The sequence below is a fragment of the Notechis scutatus genome, chromosome 1 (genome assembly GCF_049901735.1).
Source record: "Notechis scutatus isolate UNSWTSFEM ecotype Mainland chromosome 1, rNotScu1.2, whole genome shotgun sequence".
NCBI classification, from domain to species: domain Eukaryota; kingdom Metazoa; phylum Chordata; class Lepidosauria; order Squamata; family Elapidae; genus Notechis; species Notechis scutatus.
This window is the reverse complement of record NC_142009.1, coordinates 310,450,027-310,473,953: the sequence shown is the minus strand read 5'-3', so window position 1 is coordinate 310,473,953 and position 23,927 is coordinate 310,450,027. Positions and strand designations below refer to the sequence as shown.

General features: G+C 35.5%; 1 protein-coding gene across 1 annotated transcript; it reads left to right on the top strand.

The window, feature by feature from the left end:
* Positions 1-4,578: 4,578 nt before the first annotated feature.
* On the top strand, positions 4,579-19,979 carry TMEM179 (transmembrane protein 179). The gene is made up of 4 exons (XM_026670057.2): positions 4,579-4,956; positions 9,190-9,327; positions 13,531-13,609; positions 15,455-19,979. Exons 1-4 carry the CDS (start codon positions 4,655-4,657, stop codon positions 15,632-15,634), a joined length of 699 nt encoding a protein of 232 aa, XP_026525842.1. The 5' UTR covers positions 4,579-4,654; the 3' UTR covers positions 15,635-19,979.
* Positions 19,980-23,927: the final 3,948 nt, after the last annotated feature.

The following is a 23,927-nucleotide window of genomic DNA, read 5'->3' as shown; positions in this document are numbered from 1 at the left end:
TAACAATATCAGCATTCTGATTTTTAAGATGACAAATATGGCTTTCTCCCACTATGTAGCTGTTTTTTTTTGAAACAATTTTTATGGTAGTGCTGTTGAGCAATATTCTACAAGTGGTTACCCTAGTGAAGCCCCCGAGTCATTGGATACAGAATGGGTGGCAAATAAATTTATAAACAAACCAACCAACAAGTGATATCCTTCTTGGTTGTGATTCCATTGTTATATAATTTTTCCAGCTATCTTCACTGGTTTAGTTTCATCAACTTCATATGGACTTCTTTGGTCAAGTTCCCACTTTATGTTGATGTCTTTGCTATTGATTGAATTGTGTAGTTTTGCATTGTGTAGGATTGCACAAGGCTGTTTCTAAAATCCATTCTCACATTTTGCCTTTGTTTTGAGAACCTCTTGCATGATTCATATGAACAGACTATCATTTCTTCCTTCTTTTGTAAATGGGGCACCATCTCAAGTCAATTCTGAAGTTTCTATTTTATATCTTTGGTTTGACTTTAGTCTCAAAAGTGAATGAATGTATCAATTCTAAGAAGTAGATGGTGTGGAATTTGGTATTTTGAGAGAAAATGGAATTGTCTTAAGAGAATTTACAGTCTGTGAGTAACATTTCATCTTCCACACCTTGCAATAGAAAAAAGATCACTGATACAAACTGAAGCAATTTTTCCTACTTTTCCTCCAGTAAGGAACAAACTGAGCTTCATATCTTCATTGATTCCCATTTTAATTGTAGAAAATACCTAGGAATCATAAAGGTTTACATTTCATAGAAGATAACTTGAGAATGCCATTCAGCAGTTTAGATTTTTCTCTTTCCCAATCTTCCCAACACAAGTAAAATGAAATATCTGGGAATCTAATGAAAAGGCTACTGCTACCCGCTCTTGTCCTCACACTTAAGACCTTGAATTATCAGCAAAATCACTTTGCCCCAGGGCATCATCATTTGCAATTTGTTCCATCCTTTGAAAAATGGGCTAGGGCTCTACTAGAAATTAATCAATTTCTCAGCAGTGGAAATAGAATATTGCACAACTTCCAGGATAATAGATTATACCTACAATGAAAACATAGTTCAGAATGTGAGTTTTGGTTTTAGTAAGGCAAGAATTGAAGCTGCATTTTTTAATCTTTCAAAAGGGCCTTATCTGTCTATTAGCTCTGTAATTCTCACTCTCCACCCAACAACCCCCCCAACAACCCCGCTATCCCCTGAACAAAAATAGCCATATTCAGTCTTAGGTATTTTATTTATCCTTGGATACAAAGTCCAGTGAGTTAGTCTGGAGGGAGAAATCATTGTATGTTACACAATGAAATATGAAATTACTCTGAAGACATTTCTTCCATTGCTGCTGTAATGATAATTTTTCTACAATGTGGATTGGGCATTCATATGGGAGACAGCCATCATGCTGATTACCAGTTGGCAAATGTTGCTATATTTATCCCCTCTTACAAAATTAGCACAAACTAACTCTGCTTTTTCTGTCCAACCTAGATGCAGCTTCAGACTACCACTGTCTCCAAATGGTACATTTGGAGGGATCATCAGTATGCAAATGTAAACTGCTCGCTATTCCCATTATTGCCATAATCTGTATAGTGTATCTAAATCCACAGTATATTCTTTGTTTCAGTATTGGAAATAATAGTACCTATCACTGAAGTGTAGAATACCACTATCAATTTGGAATTGATATTTTTTAAATACAAAAAATGTAGTTGATTAGTTATCTATCATATTTTTGAAGTAGCCTAAGATAAGAAAGATTTGAGGGTTTCTGAGGGGGTGTGTGTGTGGAGGAAGGGAAGAGTGCTTCACTGAGAATGGTGGGGTAGAGGCAATTATTTTTATTTGAAGTGTTTATTTGAAGTGTTTATTTGAAGATTATTGATTGCAATAGTGCTGACAAAAAGGGTATTACAAACAAATATGAAAATTTGTCTTCTATTTATACATGATGTGGAATTCTAGAGATCAGCCATTTACAGTTGTGGAAACTAACAAAGATTTCTAGATAGCCATTTTCAAGAAACTATCTCACCATTATCATTTTCTCTCCCCCTCCCCCCCCACAATAGTCATTGAATAATATTTGCCCATTGAGCTCAGTTCTCAATGGACATATTTAGTCACTTTACTTCTTAGGGCATTTTTCTGAAAAGTTTCTTAACCTTCTCAGACCATGAATTTGATTATAAAAAGCATACTGGAGACTGCACTCTAAAAAGAGGATGGGGCCAGATGAATATTAAGTGTATGTGTTTTTTTAGGATCAAGCATATATTTATTAAAAACACATACACTTAATTTAACCCGCATAGCCCTAAAAACATTTGAAAAAAATGACTAGAAATACATATATCTTAATTTTAATATAATTTTTATTCATGGCTATTAATGTCAACATTTTTTCCAGTTCAGACTATTAAATTTTACTTGAACTAAGTCTCCATACTTCATGGGGTAAATGGCCAGAATCAATTTTAATTTCAACAGTACCATAGGTCAGAACCATGGACAGCGGCATCCACATAAGCAAGGCACTGGTTGCACTCAGAATGGGGGAACTCTTTTTGGTGCTGATTAATGCTACTTACATTTTTGATCATGTATAGAATAGAGTCGTATTGCCAAGAGAATCCAATTGCTTTTAAAAAGCACTGGAACCATTAGGTCGTGGCATGAATCTATTTTTTTGTTCCTCTCTTTGCTGGAATAAACACAAAATACAACATGCTGAATCTTGAATGAAATAAGTTAACATGTATGGATGTAAAGCTGAGTATCAACCCTGAGTTGGTGAGACTTGAACTGCCAAACTGCTAGCTAACTACAACACCACCACAGCTCATTGTATTGTGCATCAAAGATAAAGTATGTGTGTGTGTACACACATGCAAATATTTCCATTTACACACATTTCTCTCAAAACTTATATGCATTGTGCATAAAAAGGTCCATATCATAAGTTCATTTAGTATTCCAGTATATTTGCCTACAACTTTTTATGTAGGAGGAAAATTTACTTATAATCAATTTATATGGCTACCCATCTTAATAGATGACTCTAGGTAGCAAACAAAATTAAAATGAACTTAAAACAATAGAGCAACAATAGAAAAATTAAAGTACATAGCAGTTGAGGAAGATATAAAATCAATAGATGCTAAAACACCCAAGAAATAGGGCCTCTCACACCCTCGATGCCCTGGGCCTGAGAACACTACCAAATCTTTACTGCTTTATAAAAGGAGAGTAGGATCGGTAGAAACATATGGTGAGAGATGGTCCCTTAAGGAAAAATCAATGCATTCCACAATAATCTGATGGCTGATCAATTATAGAAAACACTTTGAAGCAATTGGACCAAGGTTGTTGGGCCAATGACTGGTCCAAGTTGGACAAATGATATCTCACAATGCACTACACCACACACGCACACACACACACACACAGGGGGGGAGGGAGAGAGAGAGAGAGACACTGCCAATATGTCAACTGGGGTTCCTGTATAATTTATATCATATAAAAGTTTGTGGTGTAACTCAAAAGTAGAGAAATCTAGGTATCATAAGGTATTATCCTCTTGTGTAAATAAATAAATGACCTGAGAAAAGAACTACTACTGAAAAATGTAGTAGATTGTAGTGCCTAGTTTCTATATAATTGAAGGTTCCCCACCCAATTATTAATGTTTCAACTTTAAGCACAACTACTTAGGAGTTAGAGAGACAGTTGTGTACATTTCTTTCAGCATGATAAAGTTTTCTGTGGCATATTAAAGAAAATAAAAGTTTGGTAACTTACAGGGACACATTCACACAGTTTTCTTGGCATAATGCTGACACCATTTGCCATGGCTGTGTTCTGAGAGGTCACCTTAATATTATTTTCCTGGTCAATTCTACACATCAGGATTTTCAAGGAGAATTCATCCATCCATCACTAAACAGGACTGACCCCACTTACGTTTTCTAGATCAGACATTAGCTCCTGCTGGTTTCATGGATCACAGTCTGTACTGTACAGATACAATAGCATGGTATTTAATCACAGCTAACTCATGTATCTTGTGGTCCATGGACAAAATATATGTACAAGTGAATGAGTTAGTCTCTGTATTAAATAAAAGAATCATGGAATTCAGTTGAGCTTATATATACATCCATTGATTTTTACCATTTGGATTTCAGTACCTTGATACTTTTAAAACATTGGGGAGGATGTTGCATGACATGCATATTTTTTGCAGGCTCAGATAATTGATTACTTGATTTATTTTTTTTGAAACTGCATTGTGAAATAATATTTCTGAGGTAAAACTGACTCTTTTTTTTTTGAATTGTTATTAATTCAAGGCCAGGCAACTCATCTCGAAGGCCCGAGGTTAGTCCTAGCCCTATTTAGGCAAGAGTTAAAATGTCTGTCAGTGAGAATGACACTCGGGAGAAACCTCACCATAAGCAGATTTGGCAGGTGCCGCTCCCCTCCCCTCCCCTCGGAGGCGCGGGGGTTCGGAGGGCAGTTGCGAGAAAAGGCGTAGGCGCACTTCTCATTGCGCATCCTCGGGCTCGCTCCTTGTTTCTTGGGCTGCCGGCGGGTTCGGTCTGCGGCAGGCGGGCGATCATGGCGCTGAGCAATTTCCTCTTCGCGCAGTGCATCTGCTACTTCCTCGCCTTCCTTTTCAGCTTCATCGTGGTGGTGCCGCTATCGGAGAACAGCAACGACTTCCACGGCCGTTGCCTGCTCTTCACCGAGGGCATGTGGCTCAACGCCAACCTGACGGCCGAGCGGCAGCGCTTCACCGTGCAGGAGTGGGGACCTGAATCCGCCTGTCGCTTCAGCCTCTTCGCCGGCCTCCTCTCCCTTCTTCTCGCCGCAGTGCAGGCCTGGAGGACCCTCTTTTTCCTTTGCAAAGGCCACGAGGAGTAAGTGTTGGTCTTGTCTCCACCTGGGCCGGGAACCGAAGCGAAGGGGATGATGCTTATTGAGAGGTCGGGGGAGGCGACCAAGGGGACTGAAGAAGAAAGGGGGGAAGATCTGCGCTTGGGGCCCTGCAGATGCAATGCCTGGGGCTCCAGGGGACCAAATGGGATTTTTCAAACATTGATTTCCCTGGGGAGGGGGATTTCCGTTGTTCCTCTGGCCGGCTTGGTTCCTGCAACACACTCACCCAGAGTTTTGCCACCCTTGTTTACAGTTCTTCGTTCTGTTATCTCACAACGAATTTGGGGGCAATCCAAGGGTCTTCAAACTTGGCAAGTTTAAGACCTGAGGACTTCAACCCCCAGAATTCCTGAGCTAACATGACTGGAGGAGGAATTCTGGGAGATGAAGTCGACAAGTCTAAAAGCTGTCAAGTTTGAAGATCCCTATGGTTAAATAAACAATGACTGATCTGGGATGGGAAGATTCTATAATCTGGAGCTCTCCTACTGCAATGGACACTACTTCCCATAATATTGAACAACCCTGTCATTGGAGTAGTGTCTGTGAGAGGTGGAATCCAGACAACTGGGGTAGGCATACCATTTTGGGACTTCATAAATCCAGCCAACTACTTGTTGGCATAATTTTTTTTTGTATCTCTCTGCTGTCATTTACTGGCCTTCCAGATTTTCACAGCCAGCTAGAGTAAATCTAATCTGGAGAGTATCCTGATAGAAAGTGTAGCAATATTCATTGCTTAATTGTTGTACAACTGTATAACTTGACCAAGTTCTTTGATGAATGGGATTTACTTTGAAATATGGCTGCACAAGATGATGACTTAATAAAACAGGCAAGGTCATCCAAACAGATGGATAAAACATCCAAAAACTATTTAAATATATATTTTAAGTGTCCAAATCAATGTATAAATACAGATTTTGCTTAATTGAGACCGGAATTTGTATTGCTAAGCACCATAGTCATCAAGCATGACATCATGTAACCACACCAACTTACAATGGCAGTGGTGGCAGTCCCAGTTGCCATTGTTAGGTGAATCCCATGTGGTTTACAGTGTTACTTGGTCATACTATTGCCATTTTCAACCTCTTGATGGCTTCCCCATTGCCTTTGCTTGTCAGATGCTGGCAGTGAAGTTCACAAACGACTACAGGACATTGTGACTGTTTCAATTGTGAGCCACAATTGTGAATCACAATTGTGTGTTTGTGGGGATGCTGAGATAGCACAGCTATGAGGAAGAGTCATACATTTGCCTTGTTCAGCACCACCTTAACTTCAAAGAGTTGCTGATTGTTCAGTGAAGATTACCTGTAAAACCAATAATAGAATACATACATACCTAGAAGCTAAACAAATCAAAAACATTTGCAGGACTAAAGATAAGTGATTAATTCTAGTTAGACCTTTCATTCCCCAGTTGGGTGCCCTATGGATGTATTAGATCAGGGCTGTCAAACTTGTGTCATCACGGCATTGTCATGACGTATCGTGACTTTTTCTCCTTCGCTAAACTGGGTGTGGGTGTGGCCAGTGCGTGATGCATCTGGTCTGCGGGTTGTGAGTTTGCAGGCCTGCATTAGATGAATGAGATGCTGGAAATTGTAGTGCAATAGATCTGTAGATACAAGATTTTCGTTAATACTTGCAAATATTTTCCTAAAAGCTTACGTTGTACTGAATTATTCCCATCATATCCTGTGTTACTCTATTGCTATAAAAGTCAATCAGACCATTTAGAAAATTTATGTTGGCATTGTCTATTCAATGGAAAAGTAGGAGTGATTCCAGGCAGCTTCTTCAATGTTCTTTGTGCATAGTTCATTATTGTAATTTTATGTGACAGCTATTGAAGACCTACATCAGTGCAAAATTTTCCTTCCATTGGGTCTAGCTTTTTTCTTACCACCAATGAGATGTTTCAGCTCTAAACTCTAAAGATGTGAATGTTCCATAACGGTATGGCTCTTCTAGTTCTGAGGATGTATATATGTGTTTCATATACTTCTTTTGAACCAGAATTTCAGACTCGTTACTTTGCCGGTTTGAAATCACCTGTGAGTCTTGTCTTTACATTTCTTTTCCATTCCAAGTAGAAAGCATTTTTATGTATACCCTAAAATGAAGCATCAAGCTATAACATTTGGAAAATAGAAGAAAATTTCACATCTCAGACATGAAAGTTTCATCAGATATAAAGATTGTGCTAAGTTGCATTATGGAATTTCTCAAACTTTGTGGAGAATAAGAAAGAAATGAATATTTTTAAAGAGGAGATGTGACTTGGAGATAGTTTTATTTTCTTAAAATTAGCATCCAGATTAACCCAAAGCAGAATGATGAGCAGAAGCTAAAACAGACAATATGTACTATTTTAATGTGGGCTAAACAGACATATTCCGCTAAGCAACCCAAGCCAATTTGTATAACAAATTCTTTTTTTTTGATCTCTCTGCAAATGTGTTTCTATACCATTTGCTGATATTATACTATGAAGTTATTTAAGACTGCTTCTTTATGATTTGATCAAAGAAAGGGGAGAGGAAGTTTTTGGTTTAGCAGATTTCATAAACATAAAATAAAATTATCAGAATATAGAATTATCCTAGGATCTGCTGCATCTGAGGATCAGAAACATTCAGGATGCTGCAATGAGTCATATCAGTTCCAAAATATCTCCAACTCATTAAAGCAGCTTATTTTTCTATGTATCCCTGTGATGCACATTTTGTGTGTGTTTATTCAATCTAAAACAGCAAAATCCTGCAGCTAAGATTACTTTTTTTCAATTGTTATAGACAATCCTGCATTTAAAATGGTCTACTGTAATGTACATAGCTGAGTACAAGAACTTTCATAAAAACCCCTTTAGATTTCAAGACACCATTCACAAATCAAATCTGAACCTTTGCACAGCCTGGAAATAATATTCAGGCCTCCTCATAATGTATCATATACATTATAGAAACAGCAATGAATATGGTTTCCAAAATCTTTGAAACTTAACATCAGAAGATCATTTGAGATTGGCTGCAGACAATCAGAAAGGTCTACTTGTGAGAAGTTTCAGTCCTATCAACAGTTAAAAATACTTGCTTTTCTTTTCAGAATCAGAGGGGGGAACTCTGCATATCCCAAGAAGGAATTTTAAGTCCACAGGTGGTTCCCTTAAGGATTTAGGATTCCCCTCTCCTATAAGAAAATTACTTTTCAGAGAGCTCCATAACCTCTATAGATATGTATTTTTGGAGAGACATGTTTAGTATATACTATGAGGTCCACATTACATTCAGGGGACTATGTATGGCATTTCATTTAAACAGTTTAGCACCAGCACTTCTATTAAAAACCAGTTGTCATCATATGAACATATTCAGGTTTTAAAATCAATTTCAGAAGTTTTCTGACTCTATTGATTTATTCAAAGTAATGCAGGTGATGAGAAACATCACATTTTTGGTTATTGCATCCAGGCAGTAATGTTTGCAAGATAATATTTATAGTTACTTTTGAGTGCCAATACTTTTGCTCATACCTTTTTTTTTAGTTTTTCTTTCTGCTGGTCATTTAAATTGTTCCTTATGGCTTGCCAAATGATTAGAACTATCTGGATAGAACCTTTCATATATGTACGTGTAATTGTTAACTCTTCTCCACGAGAGAATAATTAAAAATGTCATCTTCTACCTAATGCAACCAGAAATAGGAATGATCAAGCGAGGTTATAGAGTCAATGCATGCTGGTGTTTACATGTTAAATAGATTGTCTTCATTATGGTAGAGATAGGGAAGAAATCCCATCCCCCAAAGACTCAGGCAGGAAGGACTGAAAGGAAAACTTGACGCTGATCTGGGAAAATCAAAGTCTGAAGAATTGATTGAGATAAGGAAAAAATGCCTTCTCAGGTGTGCATTCAAAAGAATGTTTCAAACTCAGTGTTGTTTTTGTTTGTTGTATCCCATCCTGAGGAGGGAGATAATCTTGTATTATTCTGACCATTGCCAAGTTAGAAAAAACGACTCAAACCAGAGAAGGTTTGGAGAATCAGAAGGAAGTAGACTTGTTGGGAAATGTGGACCTAGATGTGGATTAGATTCCTTTCCTTTGATTTGACTCCAGCATTGCATGTGGTTCAGAGTTATTGTTTGTGTTACTGATGAAATATGTTTTCCTTTTTCTTCTTCCCAATCTCCAATTTTCACTGCAGCTCTTTCTTTTATGCTTTCCTGAATCTTCTGATTAGCGCCTTCGTGGTTTTTGTCACCTTTATTGCCAGCACTATTGTGACTGTTGGGTTTAACATGTGGTGTGATGCTATTACTGAAAAAGGAAGCATGCCAAATAGGTGAGTATTGAACATGATACATTGGGGTGGAGAAATGGGAAATAGCACATATATGCAGATAACAAAACAAGGAAAACAAGTAAGGAACTGTATAATTTGGAGCTTTATTAAAGCAAGACTGGTTACATAAGAGATAGAATAGAATAACAGATTTGGAAGGGACCTTGGAGGTCTTATAGTCTAACCCCCTGCCTAGGCAGGAAACCCTACACCACTTCAGACAAATGGTTATCCAATCTCTTCTTAAAAACCTCCAGTGTTGGAGCATTTACAACCTTTGGAGGCAAGTTGTACCACTGATTAATTGTTCTAACTGTCAGGAAATTTCTCCTTAGTTCTAAGTTGCTTCTCTCCTTGATTAGTTTCCACCCATTGGTTCTTGTCCTGCCCTCAGGTGCTTTGGAGAATAATAGATTTCTGTCATCGTGTTCTTAAGGTCTGGGGCTTCTATTATAAAGAAAAGGGTTGGACAATTCTTTTTCAGTTGATGGCTATACTTAAAAATAAATTGTCTTCTATAATTCATGAAGTATGGTGGAACCAAAGCTGAGGAGAGCTAGTGCACGTAGCTAAATACTAGAGTACCTATAGCCAGCTAAAATGTAGAATTTACTACATATATTTTATTATTGTGTGCTTTTTTGTTTGCTTTTTAGAAAAAAATGGTATAAATAATAGTATATAAATAAATGGCTGAAATATGAATTAAATATAATTTTCAGAACTTGGAGTACAGTATGCATCCCAAAATAGCCAAATTCCAAAAATAAAAATAAAAATGGAGATGCATTAGGATTATGCAAAATTTTGAAGGGCTGCTTTGTTTTTATGATACTTAGTGCACAGTATGATTTGAAGGTGCTTTGCCAAGTGACATAGCTTTGCATTGGTTCTGAGGAGCAAAACCACTGATTTGCATTGCTTCAGGACTCTCCACCCCAACAGCTAAAGGAAGATACCCATGTGTTCCCTTCAGAGTTCACAGAGTTCACTTCCAGTGCGCTACCAAAGTGACAGAGAACGGTTTAATATAATGAGTCTTATGTTTGTGACACATCATGGAGAATAGCATCATCCCTATTGAAGTACTACATTGAAAGGCTGCCTGGCAAGAGCCTAATATGCATGAAAGTAATTTGCTTGAGATGGGAAGTTATAGAAATCAAATAAATAAGTGATTTTGATAACTGTATAAATAAAAAGACCTCTGCATTTCTTTCTGGAAAATCTTGGAATTTGAAGTGATTGTACTCCAGAATGATAAAGTTTTTCTTGCCATATTTAGAACACTGCAAATTATATGTGGTTGAGATCCACTAGTTTCTTCTGACATCTTAAAATGAATATAAGAACTTGGAAGATTAATATGGCCTTATGGTGAACAAAAATATTCACTGGGACTTGTATTCAGTTCTTTACTCAACTGAATTGGCCTCAGGGAATTTCTACTGAAATCAGATGTGTGTAAAGTTCCATACTGCACATTAAATATATTCATATTAACTAAATATACTCAATACCTATGGGATTTGGAAAAGAGTATAAAGTGATTAAATGTGTGTGATTTAATAGAAATCTTGTGAATAATAAGTACAGTATGTAGTGAGAATTTATGTCTTATAATGATTAAAGCACTGATTTTACATTTTGCCTTGCCATATATTGTATATGCCATCAGTGAATGTTTTATTTAAGACTGCCATGATTATCTGAATATTTGGCTAAAATATTCTCTCAGGGTGTTTTTTTAAAATCTAACCAGCTAATTAAATATTTAGATAAGCCTCCAAGGTGATTGACAGTTTTAGAAAGGTAAGAAAGAGAGAAAATAACTTCAGGAATCTCAAACCCTGTGATTTGCCAAGTAAAACTCCAAGATACTTATTAAAAATGAAAACAGAAAACAATCTATATGCAGACTTTATTTTTGATTGAATTTTGCCAGGAACATTGGAAATAAAATATACAAATATTATCTTCTGATCAACATGCAAATATTATCTTCTGATCAAGCTTCTTTTCATCATGGTTGAAAGTCTCTGGCATGATGCCAAAGAGGGCATTTTCATATGGGTTGGATAATTGGAGAGATATAATACAAAGGACGTGTATTGATTTTAAATTTAGAATCTGGAGACCTCTTTTGTTGATATAATACATATAAACGTGATATACTTATATTGTTGGAAATACAGTACTTAGAAATCCTAGTCCCTTACAAAAAAACGCTATAGAGAATATTGGAGGGTAGAGGTAAAACTTCTGTGTTGTATAGCAGTGGCCCCCAACCTTTTTTGTACCACGGACCGGTACAAAATGTTCAAAATGATCCACGGACCGGTACCGGCATCAGCACGCACGACCAAGGCAAGGCGAGCTGAGCGACCGGCCAGCCAGCTGTCCCCCGCTTTTCCCCGCCACCTTCAACTCCTCCTTTGTACCTTCTCGTGGTCGATGGGCTTTTCGGGCTCTTTCTTAATCTCCTAAGTAACGCGAAACTCCACCGCCATCGGGACGGCTCTTCGTTCGAAACCCCCCCTTCGACGAAACTAAGGCGCGAGGATTCCTTCAGCACCCAAACGCCGCTTTCCAACTGACGACCGACAAGCTCACCCGGAAGCACTTTCTCAAGCGCCGTCGAAACAAGATGGCGGCGCCCAAGCAAAATAGGCGGCCCGGTACAAAATGATGCACGGACCGGTACCGGTCCGGGGCCTGGTGGTTGGGGACCCCGGTTGTATAGTACTGGTACATGGCCAGTGAAATAGTATGCATTGACTTGACTTGGAAGGGCAAAATCTACAACATGGATCATGACCCCAACCCTGTCCTTTGGCACTTCCCTCCAATAGATACCCATGCACAGACCAATGATAAAATATCCTGTGTTGGGTGGTAATATCACTGATGGGCTATCATGAAGCAGCATCCCTGCAATGCCAAAATGGTAGAGAGAAAATAGTAGCTGCAGCTGATAGGACTATTGAAATTTATTTCTGACATAGCATCAGACCATTTGGCTCATTGTTGGCTATAGTGATTGGTGGCAATTTCCAAAGTCCCAGATTAATGACTGTTGTTCACCCTGAGATTTTTCTGTGCAAATTACTTTGCCACTGAGGCTTGAACTCTCATTACAGTTTGTACATAATCTCTTAAGTAAAAGCTTCAATTGCAAGGCTATCATAGATCCTGTGCACTGAAAATGCAATATATGATTTCTGGATTCTTTTATTGATTTAACAATAGCTAATTATAATTAGGTAGATTCCCAATATGTGCATTACTAGTGGCCATTGATCTGGTGATCTTGTTAATTTTGCCCATTCCTACAAGTTTCTGTAAACTTTTTATTTGAACTTATTTACTCAGTTTGTTTATTGTAATTGTACAATATTATATACTTGTTCTTTGCTGAGTTTCTCCTATAAAGGAACATTCATCTGAAGAAGAACCTTAAAAGGAATCTTGCAAGTTTACAGCAAAGTTTTATCTAGTCTTTCATTGTTCCATGAAACTGTTTGACTCTGCCATAATCTTTCTAGGTGATCATACTAGAAATTTTGCACAGAAACAGGGAATTAACAAAACAGAAAGTGCTGCTCAACAAGATTTTCCTTCCATGATTTATATGCAGTGACGGGCTGCTGTGCCATTGAGTCTTCAAAAAAAGTCCATAATATGAGTCTTTTGTAATGGCTTAACTGGCTGTTTGACCCCCTTTTTAAAGGACATCCAAGGAGAGGTCCTGGCAAAGTAAGAAAGCAGTTTGAGATGACACCAATTCAGCTGAAACCTTCATTAGCTTGTCTCTTTTTATAATCTTTAGGAAATTGGCCAGAATGGGAACAATTGACAAAATGTTGGAGAAAACATTGACATGTTGACCCTTTGCTCTATTATTTCTTGTCTGCAATAAAACTACAATGAGTTGTGACTGGTTCATTGAAACACTTGAGGGAGATTGTAATACAAAAGTTTATCTGTGTTTCAAAGACAGCCACAAGATTGTGTGATAATAAGACATATCATCAGTTGTCATGTACTTAGTGAATGTCTAGGTGTGCTTGAGAGAGAAGCAGTGTACGTAAGAGTGATTTAGCGAGTTAGTGATATAGAGGATGGATTCTATTGAAAGATAATTTATAACTACCAAATTACTTTTCCTTTCTTTCTCTCATCCAAAATGCCTTCTTCCTTTAGCTGTGAAGAATTACAAGATATAGATCTTGAGCTGAATTTAGAAAACTCATCATTCTATGACCAGTTTGCCATCACACAGGTAAGTTAAGCCTCTTTGTTCACAGAACTGACACATAACTTTGGAGAGACTTCAAATGTCACAAAATGTCTTCTTCCTACTAAAATAGCACCATCCTCACTTAATGCTATCTAGAATCAGTTCACAAATGTTACACTCATCATTGTTTCACACTGCACTTGATGATTTGCATTGTATTTCATCTGAAACAACATTTCTGTCTGTAGTAATTGATCTGACATGGTTCATTCATGTAAACTAGTTGAGCTTGAGCAGATCCAAAGATGAATCAAGATGGAAAAAAGGTAGAAGCCAAATTCTGGGAGAGATGGTTGGACATTATGCAGTAGAGAAAATTAAGGGACCGCTGTTATTACCATCTGTCAACTTTGGAAGATGGAACACATTAGATCTTTATTACTTTGGAGAAGACAGTTGGAACCAGTGCATAGAAATTCTAAGGAAGCCAATTTTGGCTAAATACTGAGAGAAGCTTCCTAACAATGAGCAATTTAACAGTGGAACTTGGAAGATGATGGCTTCTACTTCATTATATATATTGAAGAAGAAGCTGCGTAGATATCCAACAGGTGTAGTTGCAGACTCTGTGTTAAACAGAGAATTGGAATTGATAATCTCTAATTAATTTTCCAACTCTGTGATTCTGTGAATGTTGTAGTCATGAAATTATGGAAATGCATATTTTAGCTCACCCTAAGATGACAGCATAGTTTTTTATTTGGAAACTGCACCACACCCAGACATAAATATGGCAAAAATAAATCTTCAAGAAAAATGAAGATGAGTTTCTATTCATTTGCATCTCTAGTCTCTTACTAGTAATACTGTTATGTGTATTGGTTCTTAGATGACATTCTTGAGATTTCTAGGAAAGGCAAGATTGTGATAGAGCATAAAGAAGGACTAGGCTAAGAAAAAGGCTGAATATGTGTTGTCAATCTGGACTGGATTCCTTTTAGTAATGTAAGAGATGTGCCACTATTCTCTGAGATATTATAGAACAGGGCTGCCAAATTTGTGGCCCACAGGCTGGATTCATCACATGCTGGCCACACCCACATTTGGTTTAGCAAACGGGAAAAAAAGTCACGTTACATCACATGATGACGCTGTGATGCCGTGAATTTGACACCCATTATAGAAAGTGGGTCATCCAGAAAGTCGGAATAGAACTTGATGGCTACATAGAATAATTTTCAGATGTTTCATCAACTGTACTCAAGCATGATATAGAGAAATCTACAGGCTTGTCCTGGAAATACTCAGTAACTGTGTAACTATGGGCCTCACTATTGCTCTTCATCAGTTGACCGTATCATTTAAAATGTAGATATCAATTTTCTATGGTTGCAGTTGAACTGCAAGCATGATAAAAATGCATGGGTATTGTTTTGATACTTAAAAGCTTTACTTTCAATATAATAAATATCTATATAAATATCTATTTGAACATTTGCTGAAAAATTCATTCTCATACATTTTTGAGTTCTTTGGGGTTAGGAAAATACATTTACTGTAATGGACTTTTTAAGATGTTATAGATTTTTTTTTAAAAAAAATGTCTAGAGTCAACTATCACATTAACGTTGTTTGTTTGAATTAAGCCTAACATATTGCATCAACTCAGTCATTAGTGTTGATAAATTGTAGCCAAAAATGTACTGATTTACATATTGTATTAGATTCACTTTTCCAATATGGTGGTTTTCAGGTATTTTGAGATTGCAATTCCAATAATTTAGGGATTGTAGGAATTAACAGTTTTAGATGATATAGTTTTTGGAAAGGTATATATTTATATATTTAAAGTATTCTCATCATCTCTTTCTCTTTTTTTGTTTCCAGTTTGGCCTCTGGGCTGCCTGGCTGACTTGGCTAGGAATTACAATATTAGCCTTTTTGAAGGTTTATCATAATTATCGGCAGGAAGATCTCTTGGATAACCTGATTCATGAGAAGGAATTTTTGTTGGGACGATCTTCATCACGAACTTCTTTTCAGGAAGAGAAAAGTGGCATAATCTAATATCTAATAAGTCTCATTGCATAGCAGGTTGTTGGTTGTACATTATGGGCCTTAGCTGGAGGTAAAGATAGAAACTGAATTGGCATGCCTAGAAAACCTTTAAGGAAAAAAAATGGAACCTGGAACTTAGCATTTTGTTAAATAGATATTGTCCATAAAATATCCCTGTTAAAATATAACTATAGCTCACACAGTTACCTGGATCACAATTTATGATTCCTTTAATTGATCAGCACTTTGTGATTTTCAACCATGTGCGCATATTCTTTCTATTGAATAATCTGTGATATCAAATTAATTTCTGAGAAATAATTTAGGAAAACCATTTCACACGGGCAAATTGTGATATGATGCTGCAAATGGACATGTCATACATGCTTGAACTAAGTATTGGACTGCCATTGTGTGGATTTGTTTACTTACATAAAGTTGCCATTGCTTGTGAGGTTTTTTTTAGATGTTTGAAGACATAATTTTGATCCATCTGCTTAGCTGAACTCTACTTTCTTTGGTGTCCTGCATGATACGATCAATCTACATTGATATCTAATCGTGTATTTATCCAAATGATGTGACTTTTCCTCTCAAAGTAGAGTGGAAATGAAAGTCGGTGATTGGGTATCTATTAAATATAATGTTGAAGGGAGGGATTTAATGTTTCCATGATATAGGTAAAATCCATGGAGTAGGTAAATCCATGGAAAGTTACAAGCTCATGTTAAATATATACCTCAGTAGGAGTTGGCCATATGTCTTGGGCAAAATTATTTGTGGCCACTGGTGCTCTCTCTATATATAATTTCAGTGAATAAGCCTTAGATATTGTCTTTTGGCTTCTATGACAAAATCTTAATTAAGAAGAACAAGATAAATGAACTCTTATTTTTAAACACAGCTATGGGCCAAATCATATACATCTGATGCATGTGGAGTGGGTGGGGGGGTGTTTTTGCTAAAGTAGTCCGAAACCACAATCTATATGATTTAGCTTCCATCAATTGACGCCACAATTATGTGAACAATAGCAATTGTGGTTCAGTATTGAAAATATGGCACTTTATTAGCCCATTAAGTATGGCACTTAATGATATTAGTGTTCCAATTGTGCTATTCAAGCATACTATTAGCTGCTCATCATGTGACTCAACAGTTCTAGTCTTCTACAGATAACAATATTATCTTGATTATTTAAGGTTAAGCTGAAAATATTCCAGAATTAGCATCTAAAAATCTCCATCAAATACTGCAGATTTGCCAGGTAATTTGTTACACTTATTTGTTACACTTATTGTTTAATGCAACATTTCCAATGCTTCTGGATATTGTCTGTGTGAAGTTGCAACTTTGTATTTTGCTTTTTTTAGTTTTCAAGTTTCTTTTTGAAAAGTTGTTTTTCTCCCAACAATGTCCTGCTGGTACATTTTATTTATTTATTTATTATTTATTTATTTATTTGTCAAGCAAGTATTAAATAACAGGTATAAGTATAAACATGGTTATAAATAACATGTTCTTATATATATGAATAACATGTTATACATAAATAACATGTTCTTATATTATTATAATGAGGTAGACAACTTGCTGTAAGGAATAATCCTAGTATACTCTCCAGATCTCCTCAAGGAATTGCAGTTTGCACTCTTGCTTAGCTTCAGCTTTGAGGTTGGCACGTAAAAGATATTATTATTGCTTAGTAAAATATAGTGACAATATACATAGTGATAATAGTTGACAATATCTCTTGTAAGCAATTAATATATCTTGCTTGCTTCTTCCTATATGGAACTAGCATTTATGCTTTAAAATGTTAATTATATATTCCACTGTATTAGATGTTAGATGTTGCTAGCTAAAATCTGTGAGTGTAATATACAGTATTGAGTGCAACTACCCAAATCTATAAAATAAGCATCTAAATAGTTGGGCAGTTTCTTCCAGGTTGAATTAGGAGACTGAATTGCTTTTAATTAATCAATCCAGGGAATTTGCTTTTCAAAGATTGGTAGAACTAATATATATCTTTTTCAACATCATTTTCAAAACTTGTACAGGCATAATACTCTTCCATGGTTAGTGTTATATTTTGCAATATAAACCCCAACTAAATCAACTTTCTAATATAGTTTGAAAAGTAAATTGTGCCCTTGAAAGGGATCCTATGGTAGTAAAATGTACATGGAATTTAAAAACGGGGAGGCAAGAAAATGATACTATAGCTTGAAGTGAATTATAATAATACATAAAAGTTAGATGCAATTCTTACCGATGTTCCAAGAGATAAAACAATTTAGTCTGCATTACTGATGGACAGCTACAGCTATTTTTTACAAAGAAGAATAAATTTGTGGAGTAATTCATCTTCAGTATCTCAGGTTATTCTATATCTCTTTGAAGTTACTTATTTCATAACCTGAATGTCAGTCCCAAAGGTATTTATTTAAAAAACCAAAACATTTTCAATGGGGCTCTCTTCCAAGGAATTATAAGTAGGATTTTTAACTACTTAGTTCCAAAGCTTTAATGAGAGTAAGAATACAATAAACTTGCCTTTTTTCTACATCTTTAATAAATGTAATCTTATACATGCTTTCATTATTTATTTCAAGATGAAATGGAAGCAATCAAACCCCTCTCCTAATGCAGGAGTCTCTATAACTTGTTCTTGGCTTCTTACAGCTTCAAAGTTTGCCCCAACAAAGTAGAGACATTTAATGATGAATTAACATATTTGTTGCTTTTGAATAATATAGGTTCATTTCACATAGGTAGAGTTAGTGATGGCTGGCAATTGTGGACCCATCATCTCAAGAGGGTAGTAGTTGGAGAAGACATGTCTTACATTGTCAATTTTTTTTAATAGAAGTGAATGCCAAGAGACTTGAGTGATGGGATAATTTGTTTGATCTTCATGATAATGGGCACATGTATCTGGAGACACTTGGTCATTTTTGCATTTATCTACACCATTGCAGCTATATTGGATTGAGATGCTTCCCTTTTTATATTGCTGCAGAGGTGACATTTCTTTGTTTTCTGAATCAATCATTAATGTTAATTGTATATAACGTAGGTATTAAATGCATTGATTTTACTCCTTCCTATGCTTTCTGATTATTAGGCTTACAAGCCTGGCAATCTAGGATTATAAACTCTAAAATACTTTTTAAAAAGTTTTACAACTTTTAAAAATCTTCTTCAGAATCCTAAATAACTTTTTTGTAGCATATTTTATTATTATTTTGTTTTACTGCAGTTTACTATTCCAGTTCCATTTTGACTCTTGAGGGCTTACAATCCTACAGCATAGTAGAAGGTTGTTGGACTCTTGTCCTTACAGTATAGTTGTTTTCCAAATGTCTTTTGAAAAACAATAGATTGGATGCTGCTCCCTGAATACATTTTCTGAGATGCATATTGGGAATAATCTTTTATTATTTAATTTCAGAATTTAAAACAATATCGGTGATTTTCATATGAAACAGTACATTATAATGAAACAATGCATGCAGTCAACCACACCTTCACTGCTATCCTACAAATGTTTTGGTTAAACTAAGGATGGATTTTTGAAACAGAAACCCCTCATTAAAACAGAAAAATTAGATCTGAGCACCAATCATTAAATCACTGAAATTGTCAAATGATCTAAAATTCTACTGCCTTGTTAGAATTTGACATTATTCAATAATTTTAACACCCATCTAGCTTTATTTATTTAGCGTATGACCCCCATCTAGGTATAAGATCAGGACAGAATTAAAAAAAAATAACCAAAATGCTGCATTTTCATCTGATCTATTTGTGTCCTCAAATTTGAATTCTAAGCTTCTAAACATATTAAAATGTACCAGGTCAACAGATGAAATTCAAAATAAAATAAATTGAAATTAAATTTTTTTTTTGCATTTGTTTTATTTGTTTTGCACTTTTTTTTAATGAAAGTGCATCTTCTGGCTGATTTCCATTGTGTTTGGAGTCTTTTTATTCAGGCATGAATAGCATGCAAATATTAGAATAAATTTTAACAATACTGATGGTATTTATTTCTTTCAGAACTGAGCAGGGTGTCTTTTTTTACATTCAGAGAATTCTATATTGCAATTCTTCATGAATATCAAGCGAAGCTGAAATTTAAAGGTCCATTATTTTCTTATGTGAATGGCTGACCTTATGTTGGTTTTGGGGTGCATTTAGTTGGCTTAAACAGCATTGTACTGTAGTGTTGTATACTCTTGTTGTTGTTTAATGAATGTGTTTTATATCAACTGCTTTTGTTTCCCTTTGGAGCGCATACTGAGCTTCTGATACAGTGCCATGCTTAAATAAATGGTCCTAAAATTTAGTGTATTTTGGCATGTTATTTTAGAAGAACTGAATAAGCCTGTTTATAAATCAAATTATATTTTTCTCTAAGATAGATTTTCATCTCATCTTTAAAAGGAATCATAATTGGATTGTATTTATCAATTTTTAAGGCTGCTGCTGCTGAGTTTGATATCTACCACTCTTTTAATATACTTCTTTTCCAAGCTGTGATGCAAAGTAACACAACAACAATATCCAACCCACCTAATTGACTGTTGGGTTATATTTCTAGTGTCCTACTTTGGCACCAAAATACTTCTTTTAATATTTCCCCATTACTAGTTTGATTTCTAGTGTGGAAGTGGAAGAAATGAATATGTGTGTTACATGAACTTTACATTTTAAATCACGTTTGATGCTTAGCTTCCCCCTTGTTCCTTTATTTTGGAGTAGTATCACAGTGCTCATCAAAGATCTTTTAATGAAAATAAGGACAATTCATGATCAGAATCAACCTGATAATAGTCCGGTTTGACTGTATGAAAAATAACATTAATTAAAATGAACTTAGCACTGCTGGGTTAATTGCTTAAATGTAATCAAGGAGCATCTGTCAAAATAAAAATCCTGCTAGCCTACATAACAAATAGATTTTAATTATGATGTTTATGAAAATAAAGTGTCTTGTTACACATGCAGGCACATTGTGTATATACATAAACATAAAGCATCTTAAAAGCAATACTTGATTTTTTTTAACATTTTACCCTATTCTATAGGAATTTACAGAAGGGAAATCAAAATTCAGAAGCCAAGACAAAAATAACTAAAGAGGATACAAGATGAAATAGTCTACTAGTGGGCCCCCTTTTCTTTTTAATGATTTCAAACTTTTCCAATTTCATTTGTTCAGAAAAACGTGACAAACAGGATCAGTCATTCCAGGGTTATTTTCAGAGTTTTTAGGAGCTTTTTACTATCCCCATAGTAAAATCACCACCACCATCATTGGGGAATCAAGAGAAAAGTAGATAAAGATAAAAGTTGGCAATGGCTTAACAACTGGAACATTAAAAAGTTAATTAACATTAAAATTTAATTAACATTAAAAATTAAAAAGTGAATACTGAGATAATGTAATAAAAACATGAACAGAATATTGTACTGGCAGGAAAAATCATTACATGATCAACTTCTACAATAGATCGAGCGGAAAGTGGATAAAGATAAAACCTGGCAATTGTTTACAACTGGAACATTACAAAAGAAACTGAAGGCTTAATTGCTTTAGTTTTTGAAGAGCAAGGTATTCAAACTAAAGCAATCAGGCCAGAATTGGAAAAAAAACATTAATGATTCAAAGTGCAGGGTCCGTAAAGAAGGAAAAGTAGAAGATCCCACAAAACTGATCATAAGTAATAACATTAATACAGGTGCCAAAATGATTCATTAGAGCATCTTTAAAAATTGTCATGAACCAGTAATGTAAAATTGGTGGAAACATAGAGTTGAAAAAGTAGTTTAAAAAAAAAGCACGTTAACCTATTGTGGCATTTTTGAATACAGATTGATAAAAGTCTTGGCTCAAGTCATACCGGATATAACTCTTGTTGAAAAGAAGAAAGTGTGGAAAATGGAAGTGGCAACTTCATGAGACAGAATAGAAGACAAAGAATTGGAGATTACAAAGTTTTAGGATCTGAAAATTGAAATTGAAAGATGTTGACATAAACTGGTGATGGTGATCCTAATGGCTATTGGAACACTTAGCATTGTGCCAAAAAAATCTTAGAAAATGATGAGGCTTCTGTCCGTTGACTTTGACATAGTTTGATAAAGGGTTGCAGCTGCGCATAGCATAGGATAGAAACCTAAGCAAGAATGTACACCCCCCCCCAGTTTATACAGTTCTGGTTTGTAACACCTCCAGCTCACTTCCCATAACCATTCCCCCCTTCTCCCCCCGTTACTTATGACAGCCGAAAGATGCAAAGCAAAGGGAGAAAATCTTGCAGGCTGACACATCCAAAGTCAGAATTGAGTAGACAACACAGAAAGCAAGTGCTTTCCGCAAAGAAGCTGAGGAAACAATAGACCTCACCTGGTTAGCTTCTGGGGAAAATCACATAGATTGACTACAAGCAATAAGATGACAAAGTAGTAACAGTGGTGCATTGGGGTATCTGCAAGAAATACCATTTGTCCAGAAATAAGAAATAGTCAAGGTAACAGAAAATGAAAAATGCTGAGGGACTTTAGAATTTAGACATCTGCCATGCAACTTAACAATTGTTGACAAGTAGGACAAAAAAGACTGGTTGATGGAGTAGAGCAGGAGAGAAAGATTTGGAGAAAATCCCAAAATACAAAGATATGCAAATAGAACGATTGTGGCAAAAGAAAACCAAATATACTAATAGGTATCTGCTGCAACATCTGAACACTATCCGCTTTAACCAAATCATCAGGCAATTTGCAAAAGACAACTGTACTTAGATCAGCTTACCTCCTGCAACCATACCTTTAATATTATTAAATAACATTTGCCTATACCAGATCCTCAGGAAGGATTTGGTAAGTGGACAAAAATGCCAAATTCAGATTAAACATCTGGTTGAAGGTGTGAATAGCCTTAATAAAGGGTTTATTGTTATTAACCTTAATTATGAAGGGTTTGGGAGCTAAGTTGAACCCCTTTAGCTGGAAATATAACGTAAAATAAGGTGAGTGATCAATTGTAGAGATAACTGTTAGAGTTTCCACATTTGCTTACCTATGTATAGTAACAGATTGAAGAAGGTAGCATTAATATAGTTTTCTTTTATAATTTTTATAATTTTGTTTGCATTTGCCTCATGTTATTCCTAGGGGAGAAAGAGCACAGCTCTGGTACTTTTCTCAGAATGGAAGTGATTATACCATCTGGTTGGATGGATCTCTGTTGCTTTATCATGGACAAAGCTGATATTAAGTCCTTTATGATTTAGTATAATCAAGCTATGACTAGATACTTTCAACAGATTCATACTTCATGTTTAATTAAATTCTAAAGGCTGTAGGTTAGCTCACTGAGCATTTGATTAATAAATTATTTCTGATAGTCCCTTCTCTATGTGAAATTCCTGGGTGAGGCAGTGTCAACATCCAGCTTGAGTATCCAAATAACTCCTACACTCTATAGTATGGAAACCTGCAACTCTGAAGGCCTGAATGGCACAATGATTCAGAAAGATTGCTAAACTTTCCCTATTTTATAAGATATTCAGCTCCACTTGATTAATGACTACAGCCAATCACCAGTATTATATAATTTATTTTAAGTAGTAATGTCTGTTATGCTATTTTTGTTTCATTATTACTTTGCATATAAAATCACACAATTGGGGCCATTAACAAATGCAGTAAATATAAATAAAAAAACCATGTATCTTTCAAGTTATGTTTCAGAGCAATATACAGACTTCCCTTTTGACGTGGGGAAATATTGGAATATATATTTTATTATAGTCTAAAACAAAAAGTATTTTGCACTGTATTAAAGTACAGAATACTTAATCCATTCATAAGATATATATATAATATACCACTCTTAGAAAAAAATATTTCAATGATTATTTTAGAAAAAACATTTGTAAATATACCATTAAGCTATAGAAGTATTTCTATCAGTTTAAATCAAGGGTCTTCAAATGTGGCAAGTTTAAGACTTGTGGACTTCAACTCCCAGAATTCCTGAGCTAATGTGACCGGAGGAGGAATTCTGGGAGTTGAAGTCCACAAGTCTTAAAGCTGTCAAGTTTGAAGACCCCTGGTTTAAATGTTTAGATTCTCCATATTCTGACTTCTGACTACCCATAATTTTAATCATAGACTAGATTAAAACAACAAAATGGATAAAATGTATTATAAATACAAACCACCTTGTCTACCTATGGCCAAAAATTTAATCTGCACAAGAAGAGACAATTCCCAGTTCAGTTTTACA

What these genes read in the sequence shown, in the direction of transcription:
- TMEM179 (XM_026670057.2), top strand. Translation starts at nt 4,655, where the DNA reads ATGGCGCTGAGCAATTTCCTCTTCGCGCAGTGCATCTGCTACTTCCTC. An exon ending in AAAGGAAGCATGCCAAATAG is followed by an intron (nt 9,328 to 13,530) that starts GTGAGTATTGAA and finishes TTCTTCCTTTAG; the next exon opens with CTGTGAAGAATTACAAGATA. An exon ending in ACCAGTTTGCCATCACACAG is followed by an intron (nt 13,610 to 15,454) that starts GTAAGTTAAGCC and finishes TTTTGTTTCCAG; the next exon opens with TTTGGCCTCTGGGCTGCCTG.